The 17,738-nt window shown below is 41.8% G+C and overlaps 1 protein-coding gene across 3 annotated transcripts in view; it reads left to right on the top strand.

The window, feature by feature from the left end:
- b3gnt5b (UDP-GlcNAc:betaGal beta-1,3-N-acetylglucosaminyltransferase 5b) overlaps positions 1-6,805 on the top strand; it is a 14,243-nt gene extending 7,438 nt beyond the window's left edge. The window contains exons 2-3 of one of the 3 annotated variants that reach the window (XR_004104058.2): positions 3,398-5,809; positions 5,881-6,805. Coding sequence is in view for 2 of the 3 variants with exons in the window: in XM_031294408.2 (XP_031150268.1) it covers positions 3,703-4,866 (1,164 nt within the window). In the remaining variant the exon portion in view is untranslated. Of the gene's footprint in view, positions 1-3,389 lie in introns of all 3 variants that reach the window. The other 2 variants (XM_031294408.2, XM_031294407.2) reach the window with 2 other exon arrangements.
- The last annotated feature ends 10,933 nt before the right edge of the window (positions 6,806-17,738 follow it).

A 17,738-nucleotide genomic window follows, 5' to 3' on the forward strand; every position in this document is an offset into this window, starting at 1 on the left:
GAGGGGTATAGCTCCATAGAGTCCCAGTCATTCTGCACTCGCCTGTGAGCGCCCCCTATATGGATCAAGAGTGGAACTGCAACCAGTTCAGAAGCCGGAAGTAATGAGAGAGTGGAACTTCTTCCCTTATTAGAAATTCTTTGGTAATAATCTGCAACTGTACTCATCCTTGAAAAGAGTGGCCAGCCCACCGCCTCGACCTGACATGCGCGGGGACTTGTGGAAAGAACAGCCGGGGGGAGGAGCTCCGACAAGGCGCTGTTGTCACATGGTTTCAGCCAGGTTTTCGTCAACAAAAGAAAGTCCAGAGCATTGGTCGTAAAAAAGTAATTGAGGATAAAAGTCTTAGTCGTGATTTATCTGGTGTTGATCAGCACCATGCGAATTGAACGCCGTTCAGTCTGTAGGGAAGCACGATTGAGTGGGCGGAGATTCCCGTGCACGCAGCCTCGCTGGGAGCTCTTCACGTTCCAGCAGCGGGGGGGGTGGGCCCCCGGAATCAACAACAAACGTTACATCAGGGAGACAACATTAACATCCACAAATCTGCCAACTATAGGCTATGTATGACTATCGTTAATTTAAAATTTAAACAGCGTTCAATTAATTGCATCATGCTCACTAACTTAACCGTGACTTAATTTAGAAAATAATTCGCGATTTCTTATTCTGAACACCGTTGGACACGCCCAGGCATGAGACGGGAGGTCTCCAGGCTGCAGCCATACACTCTTGGATTGGGCTGGTGCCCGGGGGCCTCCGACCTCTAGGGGGGCCTCCAAGACCCCACTAACTGTGTGGCCTCATCCCTTTTTTTTTTTTTTTTTTATTTAAAATTAAATTAAAATAAAATGAATTAATGAGTGTGTGTATGTGTGTTAATAATAATTTAGTTGCACACAAAAAAGTATCATGATCAGTTTTTTGGCTGTGTCGGCTGTGTCTGATGACTAAGAGTCAGGTTACCGCGGAAACTGTTGATAGCGGCAAGACAGGCGGTAGAGGATAGTGTGAAAGAATGAGAGTAGAGGACATCGACAAAACAAACAACATGGATAAAAAACGGTGGAGCAGTGGCGCCACAAAACGGAAAGCTTAAAGGGAGAAGGATAGCAGAGAGGATTTAATTAGGAGTAATATTCCAACCATCTCCACTTTTTTCAAAAGTCGTCTCAACGCTAATAAAGAGCCTGGCGGCGCCTGCGGTGATGCTAGCGATGAGGAGTTTAGCACCACATCCAGCCTTGCTATTTCAGATGAACAATTAGACAACATCAGCACCCTGAGCATCAGCAGCACGATACGACAGAGAACCACAGCCCGGCTGGAGTGACAGACACCTGTTTAAATGCCCCCCCACCACGGTCTCCGACTCTGCAGGTGCTTCGGAAGGCGCTGAAGGCGCCAGAGACCCGGCGGTAACGTAGCTATACGTTACCAGTTTGACAGCCTCAAAATGTAGGTCTATCTAGGCCTACTACTTTTTCCACTTATTAAAAACCCTGATTATTATACGCCCCGATCGGCACCAAAGCCTTCCGAATCTGTGTCCACCGACCCACCTAAATAAATATTTCTTTCTGATTTAGCTAGAGCCCAGCACCCGCATTTCACCACCCCTCTGTTCCCGTATGATATGTTGCTTTTTAAATCATGTAACGTTGTTGTATTAATGTAGACTGTTCATTTTTATGACCAGATATGCGGTCTAGGCTTATCAGTGCATAATACGTGGGAGTCATTCTCTAGTTGAGGGTACTTTCACGTAATATTTCACATAATATTTTAAAAGTAGCCTATATCTTTTGTCTTTTTCTATCAGTTCACTGCAGAGAATCGGTGAAGTATAGCTTTGTTGTTTTTAATATTTTCAGAACCTTCTGCTGATTAAATCACTTAGGCCTATTCACAAGATGTTATTATGTTTTTTTATTTGAATGTTATTACGGTATGTTGGTCTTACCAGTGAAGAATTAGTTTGCTGTGTAAGACAGAACACCAAGGGCATGTATCATTGCAATGTGGTCATTTATATCAGACAATCAGACAGCGAGCAGGCATCTCTGCAAGATAGAATAGAATAAATAGAATAAAATAGTTGCCACAAGTACAGCTTTCCCTATAAGTCCTGACAACTCATTTTAATGATGTACCAGTCTGCCCCCTTTCTCACTGTCCTTGCCATCTCCTAGTACCCAGCTGCTCTGATGAACCTCAGTGCCATCTTCCTCAGTGATTGAACCTTGAACTAAGGCAAACATTAAAATAATAATGCATAACCATTGCCATTAAGTTGTGCAACTTAACTTTGAGAACTACATTTCACGCTGAGAGTGATCTGTATAGGCCTATACGTAAATATAAGTTATACTCAACCTATTTTCATTTATATATTTGATTACAGTGTTACAAACACAGCTCTGTTACACTTTAGGCTAGTAGATCGTTGATGGTCTGTTTCTCTGTGAAGGGGAGAGACAGTGAGAGAGTAAAAGAGGTGCTCAACAATCAGCTGTTTTTCTGGAGTCAGCTCTTTAGATAAAATTGTGGTCACCACTACGTTTTTTTTCTTGCCTTTGTTTTTGGTGTGATTTACTTGTGTCGGTTGGCTCTGTGGAATGGATGAGTAGACTGGATGTTTTCTGTTGAGATTAGCATTGATGTGCTATTGTGGTAAGCTAGTTCGATTTTGACAGACTGTACAGACGTGACTATAGTTATTCTTAGTTATGTTATTAGGCTGTATTTTCATAGATTTTAATCTGCTTTATTGCAATAAATTCTGTTGATTTTGTTCTGTGATAGTTTCCGTTTTGTCCATATTTATAGATCTCCTTTGCTGTCACAGTTAACATCACAAGAAATGGAGAAAGTGGTTTTGTTTTAAACTAAAGAAAAACCCACAGCTTCCTTTTACTTAAGCTCTGAGCCTGACACGAACACCGCCTCTCTTGCCAACAAGACTCCTGTGGCGATTGTTGCGGAGTCCAAGGCAGGGCTGACGCCGTAGATAAGCCGGTATGGACGCCAGGAAAGGCGGTGGCGTATTTGACTGTCCACCAGAGCCGTAGATCGGCACTTTCTCCGGAGAATTACAGATACTTAACAGGGTCTGGCGGTCATACACCAGCAGCGGTGACACATTTCGAGTGACAAGTAGTAGAAACAGGAAAAATCTCAGCAGAGGTAAGCGGCGAAACATACACATCGGCGCCATCTTGAAAACCAACATTAGGGAGAGGGCACCAATATGCTTACAAAATCATTACCCAACATATTAGAACAGAAAAAATAGCTTCTAAATAAGGAAGATAATGGCCAAGCAGACATTAAGAAATCAAATCCTCGCCAAACGCTGTCACTATAGTAAGTGTGCTCTCTCTTCTCAGTACTTTAGGACGACTTCATGGGTGAAAGATGAATCTTCAGCTGTTGGGTGACTGTGTCAGTGATTCTGCTGCGATGGAGGACCCTTCCCAGCAGACCCAGTGACTCCCACCGCCGCCTTTGCCCCCTGCTAAATGTGGAAAGCCTAGGATGGAAGACCCACCAAGTGCTACTCTGAGGCACTGGAACAACACTCTCGACCTCCACAACCTCAACCATCTCGCCTCTTCCTTCGCACACACTTGCACAACCAGCTGCTTCACCGCCATCCCCAACCAGACAGGGGCCACGGTCACTGGGTGACAAGATTCCAGCATGTTTGTAAATTTCCGCCGGATACGAAAATGCCAGTGTGTGCAGCTGATGACCACCTGCCTGGTGCTGTCAGTGGTGATGGTTTGCTGGGAGCAGCTGGACAACAGCGTCGTCAGCCACGTCAAGTCCTACTCCTACCGCTACCTGGTCAACAGCTTCACCTACATTAACAGGAGCCTTACTATCTCACACGAGCAGGCCAGAAGCTTCAGCAACTTCAGCTACCTGCTGGACCACCCGGATAAGTGCGCCGGCAAGGACGTCCTCCTCCTCCTCTTTGTCAAAACATCCCCAGAGAACATTAAGAGGCGAAACGCCATCCGATCCACCTGGGGTAATGAGACCTACATCCAAAACACCCTGGGAGTGACAGTCAAGGTGGTGTTCGCCTTAGGAGCGCCTCAGACCAAGAAGGAGGAGCCCTCTTGGAGCAAGAAGAGCGGTGTTGGTTTTCAGCAGCAGCTCATCCACGAGGACCGTCTCCATGGTGATTTGATCCAACAAGACTTTTTAGATTCCTTCCATAACCTGACCCTGAAGCTGATCCTGCAGTTCCACTGGATGCACAGCCGCTGCGCACATGCCCGCTTCCTCATGACCGCTGACGACGACATCTTCGTCCACATGCCCAACCTGGTGAGCTACCTGCAGGACATGAGCAGCAGAGGCGTTGCAGACTTTTGGATTGGTCGAGTGCACAAAGGGGCGCCGCCAGTCCGCAGCAAAGACAGCAAGTACTATGTGCCCTATGAGATGTACCAGTGGTTGTCGTACCCTGACTACACAGCTGGGGCCGGTTATGTCGTCTCCAGGGACGTAGCTGACAAAATATACCAAGCCACGCTGACCCTGAACGCCTCTCTTTACATAGACGATGTGTTCATGGGCATCTGTGCCAATGCTGCCGGTGTGTCACCCCAGGAGCACGTCTATTTCTCAGGTGAGGGCAAAGCACCCTACCACCAGTGTATCTACGACCAGATGATGACATCACATGGTCATGTGGAGGATATCTATGACCTGTGGAAGGCAGCGACCCACCCGCAGGTGAAGCAGAAGACCTCTGGACTCATAGGGAGGCTGTACTGCACAGCTGTGAAAATGGCTTTCCTTTGTAAACCATACTATTTTAACACCTACCCTTGCAAAGCAGCCTTTTTGTAGAGGTTGTGAGGTTTGTGTGCGTGTGACAGAGAGAGAGGGAGTGTGTCATGGTCATAGTGAAAGGAAGATCATTGCTACGAATATTACCTCAGTCCTTTCAGTCTTGACACCCGTGTCAAAACACTGGAGTATATGTTCTGTTTCCAGAGGCAAAGAGACCAGAGGATTCATGTTTGTCACTGTTAGTGAGGGATCACCAACCCATCAATGACAGCTAGTCTTGGTGGTTTAATAAGTTGATAACAGTGGCTTTGCATTGACCGCAGAATGTGTTCCAAATAGGTCCTTAAAAAGATGCTGTTTACATGTTGTCCCTACACAAACTCACCGGGCTCACTAATGGGATTTTAATTAACTGATTTATTTTCCATCTTAGCCATTTGATTAAGAGAGTACTTCCTCTTTGCCTTGGACTTTATTTCCACTACTGTGACACACAAAAGGGTTGCCAAAACATTGAAATACTTAACAAACAACAGAACATTTTCTTAACTCAAGGCCACCTCTCCCACTGGCGTTTACGTATTTCATTACCTTAACAGAGACAGAGCGCATTTAAGTCCCACCCACAACGGAGGGGGAAAACAATTTGATGGTCAATTGTCAATTTCGTCTGCTAACAAACAGCAGAAAAATGCCTAAAACCTGCTGTGTGGTGGGTTGCACTAACAACAGGGTAAAGAACCAAGAACTAAATTTGTATGAGCTGCCGAACCAAAAAAAAAAAAAAGGTTTCAACAAGAAAACAGTGGATACAGGCATTAAGACGTGAGAGGCATCAGCAGGAAGTACAGGAAAACTGGGATCCTTACACTCAGTATGCCTAACGTTACATGTGCACTGACATTAATTTTTGTCATCACATATCAGTGGTCAGTTTTAGGATTTTGACAGTATGCAACTTGTGTTATAGTTGAATGTGGATAAATCAGAAAGCTATGCAGTATAGAGAGGTGAAGTCCCTCCCCTTCCGGTGGACCCCTTATTTCGTAAAAAATATGTACAGTAGTGAAGAGGGGAGAGAATTATTTTTATTTTTTTATCCCGTTTTAATTGAGCCATGAATTACACATATGATGTACGTCACCTTGCTTGCTGCTCGGCTTGCTCGCAAACTAGCTAGCTTAGCTATGTTCACACAACACATCTAACGTTATCTTGTCTTTTTATTAGCTAGGAAGTGAGAGACGAGCAAGATCCTCTGCTCGTTTGAGTAAAGTTACATCCTGGTATGAAACACAAGGTAGCATCATAGCTTCAGCGAGATGTCACATATGTGACTGTGAAGTGTGTAGTCTAATTACGTATTTTCACTGTCTTTTACTTCAACAGTTTTACGATAAATTTAGACTTTCTTGACTTGCAAAATTATCTTTTAAATTGATGAACATCATATGTGTAATTCATGGTTTAATTCAAACGGGATCAAATAATTGTCTTTCGCCATTCACTACCCTTTCTAAACAAAATCATGAACATATTTTTTTCCGAAATTGGGTCCCATGGTGGTCCACCTGGGATTTCACCTCTCTATTATATTTGCAGGTGCCTTAGCTTGCTAACACATAGCTAACATTAGCTTACTAACATAACTTGTCCTCTCTGGTAGACATAGGTTGCTTAAATAATCATTTGACATGCTTAAATATAATGTTTTTTGCTAGCTACAGGCACTTTGTTAACGTTTCAGCCCTTGGTTGCATATTGTGGTGCCGATTGTTTTTCCCTCTGGTGGACATGGCTTTTAGAGTATGATGCGTTGCATTCTGTCTCTATAGTAAAATGCACAAGTGACACATCCGGGTGTTCCTGATGTGTAATAAAAATATACAGTAAGTCAGTGATGTGTCGCCATGTGATGAAGTGCAAACTTCCTCACAGTGAAGTAGAATAGATGTGTAACTAAGAAGACTTTACAAGAAGTTCCTGTGCTGGAAATAATGATGATGTAATGATGAGCAAAGTGTGGGCTCTAAATAGAATATTTTCTTGTTATAAGATTTTTTTTGTAATAAAATTTGTGAAAAAGGTTTTTTAATGAAATAAAATCTCCCAACTGAAAGTCAGTGTTTCTTTTAATTATTCTTAGTAGTATTAATCATCATCATTTACTTTCTGGGCCATAGATTAGTTATTCCTAAGAAAGAATATTTAGATTTAATTCATTGCATTGATTAAATTCAAATTGATGTGCAGATTAATGTAGATGATTATTACTCAATTATATATCATTGATAAATTAATTTTTATTAGTACTATTTACACATTAGGGAGTTTATCTTTTTCAAATCAGCTCAATATTTTTGTTTAGGTTATAATTAATTCTGTACTGTTTTCTATTCGAATATATACTCATATTAAATGGATAACTATTAAGGGTCTCATTTAATTCATATTTACTCAATACCAAACCATGTGAAATTTAATTAATAATATTGTTTGTAATCTGTTGCCTCATTTTTATTTTTGAGTTTTTATTGGTGTATCTTTTCTTACAGTGTGGTTTGATTGCGCAATTCTTCTAACGGTTTCATTCTTCATTCTCAAGTTCAACTTCAAGGGCACCAGCACATCTCAGAACATCACAACAATAATTTCATTACTTTGGTTAAAACAACAACAACAACAACACTTATTGTCCAGTGTGAACCAGATATTTTACAATAATTGTCTAATGAATTAAATTCTCTAAACAGTCTCCAACTCTGCTGGTTGTCTAGTAACCACACAGCGACCACAGGATTTCAGCAAGTGACAACACAATGTGTTACAACTTTGTGTCTTAAGCCGCCTACACATGATAGGCAGCAAAACCGCTTTGCGCTGGCCGTTCCATTGATTTCCTATGGGAAGAGATGATTTCCTACCGCTCAGATTTGTCGCTTTGCGCTGTGCTCAAAGTTCAAATTATTTCAACTTTGAACCTAGTTGCCGCTGACCTTTCGTAAGCACAACCATTGAGATAACAGCTGTCTAGCAACGGGTAATAGCTTCCTTGCCACCCTTGATAACGAATACCTGCGTTGCGCTTTGCTCTCTGCACTTTGCTCTGCGCCCTACCTAGCGGTGCGCAGAGAGCAAATCGCTTATGTGAAGGCGGCTTTACACAAAAAGCAAATAAATGTGTATTTTCAGAAATGTCAACTATTTCTTTAATCTGGATATTTTTCAAAACAAGGTATAAATAGTTACTAAAGGGAATACTTTAAGGTTCATGCTTTAATTTTCAGTAATTTTCAGTAACTTTGCTTTCAGTAACCTGTGTTTCCTGCAGGAAATGTGACTCTACAGGTGTAAACTGAATACTGAAACGCACACACAGACATCATCTGTATCATAAAAGCAGTTAGAGTATAGAAGTAATTGCTGATCCAAAATGTCATTAAATTACTAAAAAGTCAAGATACAGTGGCACTCATAAGTTTATGAACCCATGCTAAAGTTGACCAAAAAGAGGAATAAAAAAATCATCTTTAGGAAATTGATCTTAATGCCTTAATTAGAAAAATGAGGAAAAATCCAACCTTTAAGGACACCAATTGTCTTTGTGAATGAATAATGTATCGTAAATAAATAAATGTTCTTCCTTCAAATACAGGGGCATAAGTAAGTACACCCCTATGTTAAATTCCCATAGAGGCAGGCAGATTTTTACTTTTAAAGACCAGTTATTTCATGGATCTAGGATACTATGCATCCTGATAAAGTTCCCTTGGCCTTTGGAATTAAAATCATCATATACCCTTCACCATCCCTAGAGATTGGCATGGGGTACTTTCCATAAAATCATCTCTCAACGCAAATCAAACCAGCTATTAGGCTAACTGAAATAAAACCATGCCAATCTCTAAAGATGATTTTTTTTTATTCCTCTTTTTAGTCAACTTTAGCATCGGTTCATAAACTTATGAGTGCCACTGTAACTACTATCTAAAGTCATAATTAAAAGTACTATTTTATCTAAGACATAAAATGAATACAAAACCAGTATGTATAATTAAAAAAAATCTGTACTCAGATTGCTTGGCTGTGTTTTGATGCTTGCATGGCTTCTTATACTGAATGGGTCTTGCTGCTTTCTGTAGCTCTGCATGGCTAACTGAGAAAGCTTATTTCTTGCTCTAGCTGTCTGTATGGTGTCTTGTTGACTTCTGTCTGTATAGTTTAACCTGTACTAATCTCTTGCTGTTTCTTGTTGCTCTGGTTTAAAATCATCTGGCCAAAGGACTACAGTTGAAAATTAGCTGGCACATTTACAGAAATGTTAATTAATGTGTGTTTTCCTTTATAAAATAAAGAATACGAATAAGAAACGATCAAAAAAGGGTTTTTGATGTTGTTGGGCAACAGTTTACGTCATCCACAAGCGACAGCAGTCGGCGGGGACGAGGCAGCCGGCAGCTGCCTTCAACCTCCTACCTAACAGTCGGCTCTATCGCCTAGTTTTTATTATACTAATAAAGTGTTTTTAAAACCAAAGATACATTTTTACGTGTAAGTAAGTATTAGCCTCACGCTAATTTATCAAGACTAGGCCTACCGGCTAAACTAACGCTAGCCTCATGGCAACCTCTACACCTGGCGAGTCCCCACTCCCCCTCAGGATTTCCTCGTTGTTCAATAATACAAACAAAGAAATTGCTGACCTCAGGGAAGATGTTCGTCGGCTTTCCGAGGACTTAAAAACCAAAGATGCTTTGTTAACCGCCTGCTTGGACGTGGCTCATAATCAGTCGCTCCGGATCTCATCTCTCTCGGCGGCCTTCCAGGATACCGCGCCATGGGACCCAGCTGCCTGCCCACGCCCATCGTCCTGCTCGACACCGGTTATCAAGCCACCCTGGACTGAGGTGGTTTGCGGCCGAAAGAGAGCCTCGGGTAGGGCTCCATCGCCTCCTGCCCTCAGCCTCTCCAACCGCTTCAATGCTTTGTCGGAGTCGGAGCCGGTGGTGGCCAGTGCGGCTCACCGGGCTCGCCCCGCTTCAAAGCAGACTGACCAGCCGTCGTCACGGAAGACGATTGCTACCGCGCGGCGAAAGCTTCTGAGGGATGCGGTAGTCAGACGGTCCGGTGGCCTACACTGCCTGGATCGGCCAAATGACAACGTTCCTCAAAAACAATCTCCACAACCGAACGGTAAGCATTCTTCCTCTTCTTTTCCTTGTCCATCTGAAACCGACACTGACTGTTTTGCTCCCGTCACCGGCTACCCACACCCCCCCCACTCCTCGTCCGCTCTTCCCCCTAACCACAGTAATTATTGGGGACTCCATCACTAGAGACCTACGGTTTCATAATGCTGTCACACACTGTTTTCCCGGAGCCAAAGTTGCAGACATCCTGGCTAAAGTTATGGACCTGATACCCTCATTTCCGACCTCTATCAAACGCATCGTGGTCCATTGTGGACATAACGACATGTCCACTCGGATTCAGGAGTGTGAGCGCACAAGGCGAGACTTTACCACTCTCATTGAGGCTTTAAAAAGCACTGGGAAGTCGGTTTTTATTTCGGGCCCACTTCCATCTCTAGGTCGCGGATCAGGCCTCTTTAGCAGACTACTCTCCCTTAACACCTGGCTCCAGCTCACATGCAGTATTCACAGGATAGGTTTTATTGACAACTTCAATCTGTTTTGGGAACGTGGCTCCCTGTTCAGCAGGGATGGGATTCATCCCAATACACGCGGAAGCCAGATGCTACGTGGAAATTTGCACCACGCCCTGCATACCCAGACCTCTGATTGACTGTTTACATCCCGTAAACACTCCCACAAGCACACTGACCAGACACACTCTCCCAAAGTCAATAATCAGAGATACAGCGCTATACGCCCCTCTGTGCTCCCTTCAGAGCAATCACCCATTCATAATCCCATAACCACCGTGTCTGTCCCCCGACTGAGACCGTTTAAACCAAACGCTAACAAAAGAGGTGCTATACTAAACAACCTAATTGGAATTAAAACAACCACTGCAACGATAGAACAGAATAGGAAAATCAAATGTGGACTATTAAATATTAGATCTCTGTCATCGAAAGCATTATTGGTAAACGAATTGATATCAGATAACCACATTGACTTATTCTGCCTCACCGAAACCTGGCTGGGCCATGACGAATATGTTAGTTTAAACGAAGCCACTCCTCCCAGTCATAATAATACCCAAATTCCACGAGGCTCAGGCCGAGGAGGGGGAGTTGCAGCCATATTTGACTCGAGCCTGTTAATTAATCCTAAACCTAAACTAAATTATAACTCGTTTGAAAGCCTTGTTCTTAATCTTCAACACCCAACATGGAAAACAGTACAGCCAATTATATTCGTTGTTGTTTACCGAGCACCAGGTCCATATTCTGAGTTTTTATCTGAATTCTCAGAGTTTTTATCATGCATAGTCCTTCAATCAGACAAAGTACTTATTGTATGTGATTTTAATATCCATGTGGACATTGAGAGCAATAGCCTTAGTACTGCTTTCAATTCACTGCTAGATTCTATTGGTTTCAGTCAGAGGGTGCATAAGGCCACGCACTGTTTTAACCACACCCTCGACCTTGTGCTAGAATATGGCATCAAAATTGACGATTTAATAGTATTTCCGCAGAATCCTTTATTATCAGACCATTTTTTAATAACTTTCGAATTCCTACTACCAGACTATACGAAATTAAATAAAAGTTTCTACACTAGATGCTTATCTGACAGTGCTATAGCTAAATTTAAGGAAGCTATTCCAACAGCACTTAACTCAATGTCATGCCTTAATATAACAGAGGACTGTTATGTTAACTCTAGTCCCTCCCAACTTGATAACTTTGTAGACGCTGCTACGGCCTGCCTACGGACTACTTTAGACTCGGTTGCTCCTCTCAAAAAGAAGATGATGAAGGAAAGGAAACTAGCACCTTGGTATAACTCCCAAACTCGCAAATTAAAACAAATCTCACGAAAACTTGAAAGTAAATGGCGTTCCACCAAACTGGAAGAATCTCGTGTGGATTGGCAAGATAGTCTAAAAAATTATAGGAGGGCCCTCAGAAATGCCAGATCAGACTATTACTCAACACTAATAGAAGAAAATAAGAACAACCCAAGGTTTCTTTTCAGCACTGTAGCCAGGCTGACAGATAGTCACAGCTCTATTGAGCCATCTATTCCTATAGCTCTGAGCAGTGATGACTTCATGACCTTTTTTAATGATAAAATTATAACAATTAGAGAAAAAATTCATCACCTTCTGCCCACAGCTTCCAACGACTCACCATTGGGCGCAGGAGGGCTAGAGAGAACGATAAGACCTGATACTTATTTAGACGGCTTTTATCCTTTAGACCTCCAACAATTAATGTTAAGGGTCTCTTCAGCTAAGCCAACTACCTGTCTCTTAGACCCCATTCCAACGAAGCTACTTAAAGAAGCACTACCCGTGGTCAACACCACATTACTAGATACGATCAATATGTCCTTATTAACGGGTCACGTACCGCAGTCTTTTAAAGTAGCTGTGATAAAACCTATTCTGAAAAAACCCACCCTCGACCCTGAGGTCTTAGCCAACTATAGACCTATATCTAACCTCCCGTTTCTCTCCAAAATCCTTGAGAAGGTAGTCGCTAATCAATTGTGTGACTTTCTGCATAGAAATAGTCTATTTGAAGACTTTCAGTCAGGATTTAGAATGCATCATAGCACAGAGACGGCACTGGTGAAAATCACTAACGACCTTCTAACTGCTGCTGACAAAGGACTTGTCTCCATACTTGTCTTATTAGATCTTAGTGCTGCATTCGACACTGTTGACCATACCATCCTCTTACAGAGACTGGAACATTTAGTTGGCATTAAAGGAATCGCACTAAGCTGGTTTAAGTCCTATTTTTCTGAGCGATCCCAATTTGTTAATATTAACGATAAACCATCCAAATACGCTAAAGTTAGCCATGGCGTTCCTCAAGGCTCAGTGCTTGGACCAATTCTATTCTCTTTATATATGCTTCCTCTAGGCAATATTATTAGGAAACACTCAATTAACTTTCACTGTTACGCAGACGACACCCAATTATATCTGTCAATCAAGCCAGACGAAAGCGGTCAGTTAGCTAAACTTCAAGCGTGCATTAAAGATATAAAATCCTGGATGACCCACAATTTTCTGATGTTGAACTCAAACAAAACGGAAGTTATTGTGCTGGGACCCAAGCACCACCGAACTTCATTATCTAAATATATAGCTACCCTAGATGGTATTGCCCTGGCCTCCAGCACTACTGTCAGAAATCTAGGAGTCATTTTTGACCAGGATCTATCCTTTAACGCCCACTTAAAACAAACCTCAAGAACAGCCTTTTTCCATCTTCGTAACATTGCCAAAATCAGGAACATCCTGTCTCAAAACGATGCTGAAAAACTAGTCCATGCATTCGTAACTTCCCGGCTGGACTACTGTAATTCTTTACTATCAGGCTGCTCAAATAAGTCCCTCAAGACCCTCCAGCTGATCCAGAATGCTGCAGCACGTGTTCTGACAAGAACTAACAAAAGAGATCACATTTCTCCTGTATTAGCTTCTCTGCATTGGCTTCCTGTAAAATCCAGGATTGAATTTAAAATCCTTCTCCTGACCTACAAAGCACTAAATGGTCAAGCACCATCATACATAGAAGAGCTTTTAGTACCTTATTGTCCCACTAGAGCACTGCGCTCCCAGAACTCAGAGCTACTTGTGGTTCCTAGAGTCTCTAAAAGTAGAATCGGAGCCAGAGCCTTCAGCTACCAGGCCCCTCTCCTGTGGAACCAGCTCCCAACTTGGGTTCGGGGGGCTGACACCGTCGCCACATTTAAGAATAAACTGAAAACCATCATCTTTGATAAAGCTTATAGTTAGGGAGTGAGGAGTTGCAGCATAGTAGAGTAGAGTAGAGGGAGGCAGGAAGTACAAGCCCGTTCCGGCAGGGGAGAGTACGAGCCCGGTCCAGGGCCCCTCTCTTTAGCCTGCCTCTCTTAGTTATACTATTATAACTCTAGACTGCTGTGGGAAGCTCCTTCCAAGGACACAATGAGCCGCTCCCTCTTCTCTCTTTTCACTTGTCTCCTTTTGTGTGCATCTTAGTCCCAGAAATGCCTGTTACTAACCTAGCTCTGGGGAGTTTTCTCCCCGGAGTCCCTTTGTTTCTTCTTCACCCAGAACATCGCCTTGGAATTGGGTGGCACCTACACCGGGGTCCTGGGTGCAGCTGACGCTATGGACTTACTACACCCTGCTACGCTCTGCGTTTCCCCGCAGTGTCCGACTGCGTCCTGCCGCGTCCAACCGCGTCCACCCAGGCTGCTGTGCCACACTACACCCCGTAACGCCCTGCTGTGCCCTACTATGACATGAACTACTATGACTACCATTGTGATCACTGCTTCACTATCTTTATTATGACTATTATTGCCACCATTCACCACTCCCCCAACTGGTGCCGTCAGACACCGCCTACCAAGAGTCTGGGTCTGTCCGAGGTTTCTTCCTAACAAAAAAAGGGAGTTTTTCCTTGCCACTGTCGCTATAGCTACTGCTAATGCTTGCTCTTGAGGCAACCACTGTAATAGTTGGGGCTTCGTAAACTACAGAGTTTGGTCTAGACCTACTCTATCTGTAAAGTGTCTCGAGATATCTCTTGTTATGATTTGATACTATAAATAAAATTGAATTGAATTGAATTGAATTGAATTGAAACGAGTGCCTACTGAGAAGTGTAAAGATGAATTAACAGCACAGACTTCTGATCACAGACATGGTCACATGTTCAAAGTCAACAGATTATTTTTGGGGGCATGTTTAGGCCTTTATTTTCAGGTCGGAGTTGAACCCGCGGCCGCTGCCTCGAGGATTAAGCCTCTACATACGTATGTGTGCCTGCGCTAGTTTTTTACAGTTTGACAATTGGTGTAGACAGGAAGCATTGAACCACAATACAGTGTGCACACATGCATTGAAAGCAATGCTCCTCTCCACAGCAAAACAGTTTGATGACCAGCAGAGTGGGTAGAGGTGCTGCACAAGCCTCATTAGTTCACTTAGTCATTAGTGCAAATGCAAACATCTTGCATTCTCCACAATTTAATACCTGAACACATCGTTATAGTGAAGGAATAGACTTTGCCTGAGTGTGTGTGCAGGAATACTGCTGACTGTAAGTTGGATTTTGTTTTCCATCTGACATGTGATATGTGGAGCCAAAAATACCCCCAGCATCGGCCAGAAAGTCATCAGCGTCCTCAGGGAGTCTGATTCACAGAGGCATGTGGCACACTGCTAACAAAAAACTACGGGTTGGTCCTGTGTCAGTGCTTAACAGACACCAGATAAGTGTCAAAAACTTAACGTGATAAACAAAACTGGTGGTCATGTTTCAGTTGTGTGACCGATTAAATCAGGCCGGGGGGGAATACTGAATTTAAATAACCGTTTCAGGCTGTTAAATAACACAAAACCGAATTAAGATTTTCACACATCACCAAATTGCTTTTTGTGTTTATATGCATTGTTCATTCCTTACACTATTGTATATCCAAGTTCTGTTGTAGCAACAGCCAGGTTTCCTCTCTGAGTTTTACCAAATCTCATCTCAGTACATTTTCATTTTACTATCACTAAGTAAACTTCTCAGTGTCTTTTAAACAAGAGGGTTTTTTTTTTTGTCAGTTTAAAGTCATGAAAATGTCGCGCTCTCTTCACGACACTGCGAGTTACTGTGAATTGTCGATATGTTTATTTCTGGCATCATGAAATGTGATGTCTGGATTAGCTGTTCTCCAAACAGCTGCTCTGTTTCCTAGGAAACGCATAAAGAAGAATAACTCACACAAAGGATTTAGACTGGCCTAAAAACACAAACAGCTGCCTACATCTGTTTACTAAACTGCTGTACCTGACGGTGGGTTGGTATTAAGATATCAACATGAAGATAATAAATATGCAGTTATATTTATTTAAATAAGTAAATAGGATAATGCCATATAATATTTGAGCTGTTTAGTCTAATTTCCCTTGGGGATAGAAACTAATTTGTTATTTTTAGATTTAGTAGACGTTATCATTACTGAGAACCGGCCCATGAGGAGTCAGCCACTAACTTTAGTCATCAGAACAATGAAGCTCATCTTTAGTCACTTCCCAAGAGGTGGCTTAGCAAAATAATTGTGTTGAAAAAGTTGACATGCTAAATATAATTGCATTCTGTGCTGGTCTGTGCTGTGCCAGCTGAGCCCCATGGGCAAGCTATTACTATAGCTTATTAAAAAAGACTTTAAAGAGATAGAGCCTCAGTAGAGCAGCCAACATACAAAAAGACCCATCTATTCTCACCCTGGACGTCGCCATCTGTTTGACCTGCTGCCCTCTGGTAGATGCTTCAGATCCATCAAATCACAACGACAAATGGACTGAAAAACAGCTTCTACCACTGAGCCATACGAGAACTGAACACTGCCAAACACTGACACGACTGTTTACACTGACTATCAGCACTACAATACTTACAGTTACAGCTGCATTCCAACCTTTGTTTGTATGTATAGAACACTGCACAGATGTTTACATTCCAACTTTGTATATTTCTTTGTACATATTTACACCCAACCGAATTATTTGTATAAAGAGTTGCAGGGGTTACATATTTTTGTAGGCCAACCCGCAAGTTAGCATCGCACTGGTTCCATCGACAAAAAGCCAATGGGATTAATCTATTGGCTTTTGAAATATTGCAGTAAGTAAGTTCCAAAAAAAAAAAAAAGTTGGCGATTACACATACTTTTTTGCATATTTTTTAATGATACACATTGTTCAGCAAGATAATCTTCACAAATGAACTTTTATGACTTTTATGGATCTTTAATATATATTTTCTTTTTTAATTTGTTTGATATGTATGCATGATATTGATATTCTGCACAATGCATATTTATTTATTACTCCGTGTCACCTACTGTGCACTATGTCATTTCTATCTATTTCATTCGCACCTTACTCATCTGTATATCTGTTTATATAAGGGTGTTTATAGCATAAATATTATTACTATTATTATTATTATTATTATAACTAATTCTATTTGTTTCCTATTTCTTATAATACTTTTTGTATATTTTTTCCTATGTCTATTTATTGTGTATTTGTGTTATTCTGATGTGTGTAAATTTTTCTTTTGAGCTGCTGTAAATAAGGGAATTTCCCCAGTGTGGGGTTAAAGTCTATTTTATCTTATTTTATGGGTGAATGCACCGTCAGGATTGCCATTTAATTTCATTGTACAATGTTGTGCAATGACATTTAAGGAATTCTATTCTATTATAAAGCCTAGTCTATCTTGGAATACGATGTTTACACAATTTATCTGGCAAGGCACAAAAGTTGGTATGAAAATAGCTCAATTCCAGAGACACCAACATTAGCTACGCTAACCAGCTGCTGGCTTTTTAGTGGTATCAGTCTTTTTTATCTAACTCCTGGTAATAAACCAAATAAGCTTATTTCCCAAAATGTTGAAGGTTGATATAGGAGTCCCAAACATACAGCTATAGGCCTATTATTAGGCAGCACAACAACACTTTATACATGAGCGGGTGAATACAGAAACCTGGATTGACATGGAATTTAGGACTTGTGGTTTACTGGCTTAGGACTCTCTTTTTGTTAGTTAGTTAGTTAGTTTAGTAATTCCATTGTTTCAAATAGTCACAAGGAACAAGATTTAGGTTTTTAAAATTAAAGTAAAATCTTTCTTTTTCACTGCTCCTATACAGACTGCCATATGGACAAATTAAACTTGAAGATACTACACAGCCAGCAGCCAGTTTGATAAGATTAGCATAAAACTGGAA

This window comes from Sander lucioperca, chromosome 9, assembly GCF_008315115.2.
Source record: "Sander lucioperca isolate FBNREF2018 chromosome 9, SLUC_FBN_1.2, whole genome shotgun sequence".
Lineage (NCBI taxonomy): Eukaryota > Metazoa > Chordata > Actinopteri > Perciformes > Percidae > Sander > Sander lucioperca.